The sequence below is a fragment of the Myxocyprinus asiaticus genome, chromosome 20 (genome assembly GCF_019703515.2).
Source record: "Myxocyprinus asiaticus isolate MX2 ecotype Aquarium Trade chromosome 20, UBuf_Myxa_2, whole genome shotgun sequence".
NCBI lineage: Eukaryota > Metazoa > Chordata > Actinopteri > Cypriniformes > Catostomidae > Myxocyprinus > Myxocyprinus asiaticus.
The window spans coordinates 41,454,144-41,464,331 of record NC_059363.1 but is presented as its reverse complement, the minus strand read 5'-3'; the positions used below and the strand labels follow the sequence as shown (position 1 = coordinate 41,464,331).

The 10,188-nt window shown below is 38.5% G+C and overlaps 1 protein-coding gene across 2 annotated transcripts in view; it reads right to left on the bottom strand.

Annotated features, from left to right (window-relative positions):
* Nucleotides 1-3,215: 3,215 nt before the first annotated feature.
* The window catches only part of kiz (kizuna centrosomal protein), a 134,866-nt gene continuing 127,893 nt past the window's right edge, over nucleotides 3,216-10,188 (bottom strand). For both annotated transcript variants that reach the window (XM_051646224.1, XM_051646223.1), the window contains 2 exons: nucleotides 4,074-4,117; nucleotides 3,216-3,598 (listed from right to left, as the gene is read on the bottom strand). In XM_051646224.1, the coding sequence (XP_051502184.1) occupies nucleotides 3,495-3,598; nucleotides 4,074-4,117 (148 nt within the window). In that variant the 3' untranslated portion in view covers nucleotides 3,216-3,494. The remainder of the gene's footprint in view (nucleotides 3,599-4,073; nucleotides 4,118-10,188) is intronic.

The window sequence follows — 10,188 nt, the reverse complement described above, 5'->3', positions numbered from 1 at the left end:
TAAGGAAACCAAAAAGTGTTAGTTTGTTAGCTCGCCCCCACTACACACACACACAGAACGCGGCTGATGATCATGATGCAGTGTTTGTTTATGAGTAGCCAGTTTCACACATTCATTTTGAAGCATGCAGCATATGCATATAAAATATAGGCCATTCCTTTAATTAAATCGCAGACTTTTGCGGTTTAATAATTACACTAGGACATATTGTGATTTTTATTTGATTAACTGTGAATTCAAACTATCATTTTCTTCCAATATGTCATATTCCATGACATTCTGCTTTTTATAGCTAATGCCATTTTTATGACTGGATTCCGTGATACCGTGCGTGTTTTCTGCATATTAGGCTACATGTGGTAACCGCGGTATAAGCGGACACCGATCGTTGAATTATTAAAAAATAATTTACATCCCGAGGTGTAAAGACCACATCAACATGCAACGGGGTGTCAATAAATAAAAAACAATATATTAAAAAAATCAGCGGTCCGAATGTTGTCATTGTTTAAAATATACAACTTAAATATTTTAACAGAACAGCAATGTTGGGCAGTCAACCATTGATGTTGTTTCACAATGCGCAGCCGCAGGCTGTGACAGACGTTTACATTTTATTTTTTATTTGACACTTAACATTACCATGTTTTTGTACATGTAGCAATACCTTGTTAGCCACACAGTCACACAGTACAGTTTTGTTATACTAAATATTTTCTTGGTTAATTGTTTTCCAGGACATTTAGTTATTTTTTTATAATTTTCCATGACTTTTCCATGACTGGAAAACTGCATTGCAAAATTCCAAGTTTTCCAGAACGCCTGGGAAGCTGGGAGCAATGCGCTTCCGCATTTACTCATCCGGGAATTTGCACCTGATCAAATCGTACAAGTTTATGCGAACAAAATCGTGCGACATCACATGAAATAGCCACCTCGTAATTATGTACGACTTTTCATGAGCTCGGGTTGGGCGAGTCACTACGCCACCACGAGGACAGAGTGCATTGGGAATTGGGCATTCCAAATTGGAGAGAAAAGGGGAGAAAAAGAACGTAGATTTGACACATTTATCAAATGAATGGAGATTCAGAAAAGGACATCCCAACTGAGCCTTGAAATCAGGCACAAAAAGATTCAGTTAGATCTGAATGCTTTAATGACCTTCCCTGCTGTGAGAGAAAATGCATACTTGATACAGTATATTAAGTTGCATAGTGCACTTACGAGGGTGCGCTGATTTAGATGAACACATTTAAGTAATCTCAGCCCTGTCTCTTTTGAAATATATTTTGTGTTCTATTTGTAACATTTCTCAATATTTCATTTGTGACATCATTCACAAGAAAAATGTAATTTTTCTGTCTTTGAGTAAGTATACAAAGTCTGTGGAAATCACTTTCTTGGGCTATACAGCTCTGAAGTTCCTTGAAAACGAGCTTGTTTTGTGTTGTTGGACTAACACAATCTAACTCTCTTACAGTGCTTCGTCAACCATACAAGTATCTGTTGACATGATCCTTAACACAGATATTATATGAGGGTAGCTTTTAAGCAGTTTTAAATTATGCAGTCACGTTTTGGCGCGTGCATCTGTGGGGTCAAGGCCGGCTGCAGCCATTATAGCTAATGAGTGTGGAACTTTAGCAGGTTCAACCTCATAAACTTACCTAAAAGCTAACTAATGGAATCCTACTGATAGAGCTTTTGTATCATTACAGGATAACATGCCTTTGTGCATGTTAAATATACCACCGCAACAATTAAACCAAATGAACTTGAAGACACAAACTCCCTGCTGCGTACAAGTCACAGGTGATGTAGATTATTGATGGCTGGGAAAATAGTTCTGGATATCCATGTACAGCAATTTCAGTTTGTAATATTATTTTCAGGTCCAATAGAAAAAGGGTTGCAGTTGTTATTACTGATTGGCTGTTTCGGAAAAATAACCACGATTACTGTAATGATATTGTTGTGTTTGATCAGTGCTCTTTTCAATGCCTATCGCAATTATACATAATTTTAAACTATTATTTTGAGTCTAAAAATAACGAGTAGATGGGCTCATTAAAAGAAAACTTTCAAAATGAATTGAAACGAGCAAATGTCATTTTGTATCTGTTTGTAACACAGATGTCTATTTATATAATACAGAATATATAGGAGGGCAATTCTCATTAAACTAAGCTGGAACCACAGCAGTGAGGTTCTCTATAAAAAAATAAAAAAATAAATCATTATGAAATTCTATTCTGAAAATTGAACACCATAAATATTCATGTACTCTATGTTGTGCATAAAGATTATATTAAAATGTTCTGGTTAATTTCTAATTACCAAAACACATCCAGATTCAAAATTAGGACCATTTAATGCATTATAAACAAAATAAACTATTTTAAATAATATATTTGTACCCAGTGACCAGACATGTTGAACCCAATAATAAATAAAAAATAATTTATTAGACTGGATAGTAGAATAAAAAAAAAATCTGGTGTCCATCAAGCCATTTCTCTGTATCGCAACACTTTCGAACTTTCTAGCTACCATTTCAAAATTGTCTAATTCAGACTTATTCTGCCATGATGTGTTCGCAAAAGTAAATTGTAGTAAAAATGTACTTAAAATGTTGTAGTTGTGTCTACATTACTGCAACTGATGCAAAATTTGTAAGAAACTGGATCCTCTGTAAGATGGATTTTTTTTATTTTTTTTGCTTATAAAGTGTGCCCCTATTATTAATGTTTCTGTGTTTTTAATGTGACATACTTTACCATTACCACAACATTTTTATAGTAATTGTGATAATGAGAAACTATGATTGTAATAATGCTCGATATTTAATTATTAATATTTTAGCTGAACAATTGCTTATTTTAAAAACAGGTGAATTTAAAGGTGGATTTGCACAGTACATACCATTGTTGTAGAACAGACAGAGAGACTGTTGCATTTAGCTGACGAATAGTTTTTTAATGCCACTGCAAATGCAGAGAGCGTTTGTTTCTATACTGAGATGAGCACAATGCATTTTGTCCTCCTAAATGGGCCACGGACACTTGAGCGAGTTCAAAGGTGTTTTAGCAGCATGCAGAGTGGCCACTGTGCACTGGCTTTTCATATGAGTTGACTCAGATCATTCTACAACAACTCACCACCAGATACCTGCAGCATCTAAAATGTGTAATATTCAACACAGTGCAAAGGAATCACTTTAAAAACAAAGTTTAATCTATTTCAACCAGGTCCAAGTGTTGTTAAGCAAAAGAGATTCAAGCAGGGTTAACACCAACATGTTTTGAAAACACTTCACAGTCTTTGGCTACAATAAAGAGGATCACATCACTTATTTGTTTTCATGGAATGTCGCTCTCATTCCTATGTGAAGATTTTTGTTTGTTTTTTAATCATATAAAGGCATCTCTTTCAAACATATTAACTGCTCAGTGAAAACAAAAACTTGACTGTGAACTCTCAATAGAGAAACATTAATCATAAAAATCATCAAATTCATTGCTGCTGGTGTTGCGGGAGCGAGGACGCAAGGACATTTCAATCTCAGAATTGCTGTCATCTGATTCTCCCCAAAATGCTGAAATCAAAAATATATACATACATCATTAACATTCTTCTTAAGTAGGGGGGATACATTTGCACATTAGCAGGATCAAAAACCAAGTAAATCATTACTGAGCCTTTGGGATACCTCACATGTCTTCTGTTTATCCAAAAATAAAATTAATAATAATAATAATAATAATATATTATAAATTATACATAATCATAAATTTTTTATTTATCTCTTACAAGACAATATTACTTTGCAGTATTGCAAAAACATAAGCAATGCACACTGATATATTGCTATTGGAGAAACATTTAACATAGTTGTCTAACATATTAACATAGCAAATTTAGGTATATAAGATATAAGTAGTATCTGAATGTGATTCTTTGCCATGCATTTAATTTATACATTGGTCATATTACATTTATTTAATTTATACATTGGTATCAAACTGTAAAATGATGCATTTGTATTGCCTTAACATGCGTTAAGTTCTTACCCTTTGACTGGACAGCAGAGAATGCCTGGACTTTTTCACTCTTCCTGTGAGAAAAATAAAACAAGATTGTGAGACTACTGCATTTTCTGACATATTGTAATTGAACAATTAATTATTTCCAAAAATAAAAACGCACAAATAAAATTTCTGTAAATATTCAAACCATGAAATGCAAGCAGAAAACTAAATTTCCTTCTTCATTGACAGTTCAGCCACAACAAAAAGAACAGTCATCTCTTACCAAAACAAAGCCGTTGGTTTTCTTTCTCTTTTCTTCTTAAGGTACCTAACCAAACCCTGAAGAACATAATTTCCCCGCTAAGCCCGTTCTCAGATGGTGCGAGTGGCCAAATAAACTTCCTTGACTTCTTTTCTAATCATGCTGAAGGACCTGGTCAGGGCGCTCTATTCATAAGTGGACCGAGTGCAGGGTTGCTGTATTCCCATAGCATCACTGATATTTCTATGTAAATGCATGACCCCTGGCAAGCCTTTGATCTGCATTGATGCATATGCAAAAGCTCACGCTACTTTTCATACAGGCTTCCTTATTCATTTACATCAGCACAGGGACTATTCAGACCTTAACAATGACATCTTCATCCTCACCCTCAGGGTCTTCATATATCCACTTTATTGATTTTGTTTTCATGTTGATGTACTTTAAAGGATTCCACAAGTAAGAATATTTAGTTTCCCCTTTGGATTTGGATGAATTAATAAAAAGACGATTCTATGTGTAGTCACATGTGCCCTGGCGACCTTAAGGATAATACAGCCGTACGCTCAACCGTGACACTGACCAAAAGAACTGTAAAGATGTATTTGAACTCAATTACATTGGCTCTCATTTAGTTCAGCTTAGCTCTCTTTTGTTTTTAAAATATTTTATAAATTATTTTGATGCAGCAGACGGATACAAAAAGTACCACAGAAATGTATTCATAAGTCTGTCTTCCCAGGGTCAAGGGCCATGCCATGGATGAGGCCCATGGAAAACCTTTTTGAAAGAGATACTGGGAATTGATATTTTAAGTTTATAATCTATAGTAGATTACTCATGTTGTTTACCTTGAGAACTTTAGGAGTTGCAACACCCAAGAAAGGTGAGGAAACAGAAGAGAGGGGAACAGACATTTTTTTGTGCAGGTGGGGGTCACAGGAAACAGTCTCTTGTTCAAAATTCACGGTGTACTGCTATACATTCTCACAATTATTGATATATCATTGTAAAATGTGGGATTTGTGGCAAGCAGACAAAGTATCTAGGCGGCACATTCTAGGGAGTTCAGTAAAACCAAATTTACAATAGAAGGATCATGAGCCTCTGAAGATGTGTTAGCATACGCCACAACTCTTAAAGAGTATTATTTGTTAGAGTACATTTATACAATTTATTGCACGTCTCTTTGGAACACTTCTCAGATTCTGATCGCTGTCAATCACTGCACTCTGTCATCAAATACTTTTGTATAACTGACCATTGTCCCAGGCAACAGATTTCTTCCTTGTGTTGAAGATGCAGAAGGGTTCTAAAGGGTTAGGCCGAATCTCACAAATCCTTCTGATTATTCACTTGACCGACTCCCTCCAATTTACATATTTCTTATTTAATGAATAGTCCATTTGGATAATTTTTTTATACTGTTAAGGTTTCCAGAGGATGGGGGTGGGGGGATCTGATATTCATACTCACACACACATACACACCTTAAGGCCTCGATATACTTCCTACGAAATCAATGAACGAACGGGTGTTATGTGCTAGTTTCATGTGCCTTGTATCAGTCCACAGTCTCTTTCTTATCATCAGTGATTAAATGAAAGTAGTGACGCTTTTAACTTTACTAAATTATTCATTAGCATGACAGTAGCTCAAATATTTTCACAATCGTGTAGTAACAAGTTACATTTTCCAACAAGGAGCTCTATAGTGTCACAAACTGATAAATTTAAGTTGTAGGGAGTAATCAAATGCTCAAAATGATAAGTAACTGTTGCATTACTCTTTATGCATAGTTTTATGGAAACTGACAATCAATATTTCATGTTTAGATCATGAAAGTTTCAGGATAACGAGATCCATTGACACCAATTACCATGGAACATGAACCAATTGGACTACATTATCTGTGGATGTAATATTTCATCATCATTCTTTATCAGACACTGTTTCTATGGTCCCATGTACCACTTTTCCAGACCATGTTTTCAGATTTGACATTATGTATGCAGGCCCTTGTAATTGCTTTTCCAATATTGCCAACTCATTACTGATAACTGATTTCACATTGTGGTAATATGGAGCCAGCAGGTGATTCAGGTCACAATAGAGGCCAAGCAGTGGGAGGAGGAAGACAAGGATGACGTGGTGGTCAAAGGAATGGCAGGGGACAAGCACCCCTTCTGAGAGATGGTCGTGGGCCTCGTCATAGAGGAGGGATTAGGCTTCAGCAAAGAGGCCATGAGGCCATGGGCCTCGTTTGAGAGGTGTGAGAGTCAAGGCCATGGACCAAGACAGCGGCAGCAACAGCAAAGAGTGTCAAATGAAATCCGAGCAATAGTTGTAGACCATGTCGTAAATCATGGCATGACAAGGACTGAGGCAGCTACAATGATTCAACCAAACCTCAGAAGATCAACCGTTGCCTCAATCATCAGAACTTTTTGCAATGAGAATCGGTAAGTCTTCAGCATGCACTAAACATTAGGCTATTCTCAATTGTCAAATGACTGTATACTGCATGCCAATCAACCACAGAGTAGGTGATGTGGCTAAATGTGTTCTTACAGTAATTTCCCCTGCAGAATAGAGACTAGGCCAAAAAGAGGAGGCAGAGGCAAAATTCTGACAGACCTACAAGAGCAGGCTGTGGTCAATTTGGTTTGGGCAAGAAATTATATTCGCCTTACGGACATTTGGCAGCACATCTTGGACAATGACGACATGTCCAACAATGTGGAAGCCGTAAGTTTGCTGACTGTTGCACGCATGCTGAAAAGGCACCAGGTGTCTCAAAAACAACTATACCGTGTGCCTTTTGAAAGAAATGCAGACAGAGTGAAGCAACTGAGGACTAAGTATGTTCAGATATGTTCAGTTTCAAGATGCCTGTTGTGAAAAATTCCCCAAAAATTGTACATCATTGTAATCAGTAATTCTCTTTCCAAAATGTCTTTTTAGAGGGTGATGGAGCTGGATGCTGACAAAAACCATCACAAATTCATCTTTTTGGATGAGGCAGGCTTCAACCTGGCCAAGACAAGAAAGTCAGAATTCATTGGCCAGTGGGCAACCATCAAAGTACCTGGACAATATAGGGCCAACATCGCCATGTGTGCGGCTATATCGGAAGATGGTGTGGTGGGACGCAGACCTCGTATTGGATCACATAATGCAGCTCTCCTTGTAACCTTCCTTGATGAGCTAAATCAGGTCTGTAGAGCTGATGATGTGAACTATGCCATTGTGTGGGTTAATGTCTGGTTCTACCATACTCAAATGGTGCAAGCATGGTTTCAGGCCCATCCACAATTTACCACCCTGTACTCACCCCCATACTCTCCTTTCTTTAACCCGATGATGGATTGGAAAGCGCAAGCCACGCATCCAAGTTCCGCGCGAGGGGGACCAAAGGGACAACATCGTCGGACGTACCGGCAGTTGGGGCCTCCACATGGAGACGGAAGGTATATGATAGGCACTCTCATGAACAAGTCACCCTTCTCCAGGCCATGGATGACACATGCAATGACATCACGGCAGACCAGTGTCAGGCCTGGATTCGCCATGCCCAAAGATTCTACCCAATATTTTTAACTAATCCATTGTGATGTGGATGAGAACCTGTGGCCAAATCCACAAGACAGGGTTGATGGAAATATAGAAGTACAGTAATCAATCCTTTGTTTTGTTTTTAAAAGTAAGCCAGGTGAAGAACAGTGCAGTTGACATTTACTGTATTTTTTTCTTTTTGTAGCAAATAATTTTTGCTTTGATTCAAAGAACCCTATGTTGAGATTGAATTGTATTACATCAATACATTTCAGATTTTGTTCAATGATTCCACTGTGTCTGTAGTATTCTCTCTACTAGTCCTTTTACAGTGATGTATTTACGTGTAGTACCATAATGAAACATGTATCACATATTTTGTACTACAATATTTAATGATTGTATGAACAACTACACAGTGTAACTATCAGTATCTTGTGTGTGTGGGTGATCTAAATTATTGTTCCTATGGTATTTCATGATAAATGAGTTGTTTGAACCAATGATTCTGCAAGTGCAAGGTTTCTTTAAAGATATGAATGCACAATGCAGTGTTTTGAACATTGGACAGCCTGTGTTACAAGTGATGACCTTTTGGATTTTGTGTCTAGAGTTTTGAAAAATGACATCAAGGTACTAAAATTAGTGCCAAAGCAATTGTAAAAAAAATAAAAAATAAAAATAAAATAAAATCTGTAACATAAATTATTTGCTGATTCAATTGTGCAGCCTTAAAGGGACTTTGACTTCTTTTAGGAAGTGAAATATTTAGTTAACTGCTCCTGTTTATCACTCTAATTCTATTCAGTTATATAAAATAAGGTGTTTTCTAGTTTTTTTAGTGAATATTTAATAAATAAAATTTATGTTCAATTTAATTTTGTGACCTTATTTGTTTAAACCTTATGAAAACTAACCATACTATACTAGGGTAATATTGTAGTAACCATGCCTGAAGTAACCATATTTTGTTTGTTTGTTTGTTTGTTTGTTTTTTGCCAGAAATCATACAATACAATTAACATGATACAATTAACCATGGATTTACTACAGTAATACTGTAGTGTCCCTATAGTAACCATAGGTTTACTACAGTCCTATTGCAGTAACCATGACTCTAGTAGCCATGTTTTTGTTTTTTGGTGGAAACTACAGTTTTACTATAGTAATATTGTAGTAACCAGGTTTTTTGGCAGAAACCATGGTTCCCTATCTGTCACTCACTCAATGTTGTGTCGATGTAGTGACACTAGGGGTCACTCTTGGGAGCCCGAGACACATATGGTCTTTGATAAAAGGCCAATGAAAATTGGCTAGTGGTATTTGCATGCATATGGGTATAAAAGGAGCTGGTATGCAACCACTCATTCAGATTTTCTCTTCGGAGCCGAATGGTCATGCTCACTGAGCTGAATTCCCACGACTGTTCATTCACTTCTCTACTGGAGCTGACGGTGCATTTCAGCGGCTTCTCCCTCCTCTGCACTGGTGCACTGCAGAGAATGCCCCTGGGCGCTTCGGCAGAAATAAGAGTATATTTCTCTAAAAGAGTGTATTTCTCTAAAAGAGCGGCACACACGGAACATCTTAAAGACGCGTCTTTTTAAAGATGCCTTTCCTTTGTGTGTTATTCCTGGTTGCGCTTGTTCTCTCTCGCCTTCTGACGGTCACGATCACTGTCTTTCGTGTCTGGGCATTGCTCACATGGAGATAGCGTTCGTGGATGGGTCATGTACTCATTGCGAGAACATGTCCATGGCAACGATGCGGTCACGGCTTACCTTTGTAAGAAAGCAAGCCACCCCAGAGGCTCCCCGCCTCGGTCCTTCTACCGACGGGTATGAGGCCAGCGCGGCTAGCACTGGGGGCGATTTGGGGACCCTAATGGGACCGCCTCCACCGGGTATCCCCCCGCGGACCTTCCATTCCCCAGCATGCTTGTCTGCCCTGATCGGGCTTCCAGATGAGTCCGCCGGCTCGTCTCATGGTGAGTTCGGCCTCTTATTCGGAGCCCGCAAAAGTGATGAGCTCTCGAGCGCAGCATCGGAGAGTGGGCTCGTCCAGTCAGATGCGGAAGCCTCAGCTGGGCTCCTCCCTTCGGGTGCGGTCGCCCGGTCACAGGCTGACGCGGAGATGACGACATGCTTTCCCGGGCAGCCACAAGCGTCGGGCTAGAGTGGAACCCTCCGCTCTCCCCGAACCCTCGCGGCTCGATGATTGGTTCCTGGGCTCGTGGCGCCGCTCAAAGCCACGCCCCGCCCCCGTTCCTTTCTTCCTGGAAGTGCATGAAGAGCTGACAAGGTCGTGGGAGGCACTTTTTACTGCCTGGTCCCGATCTTT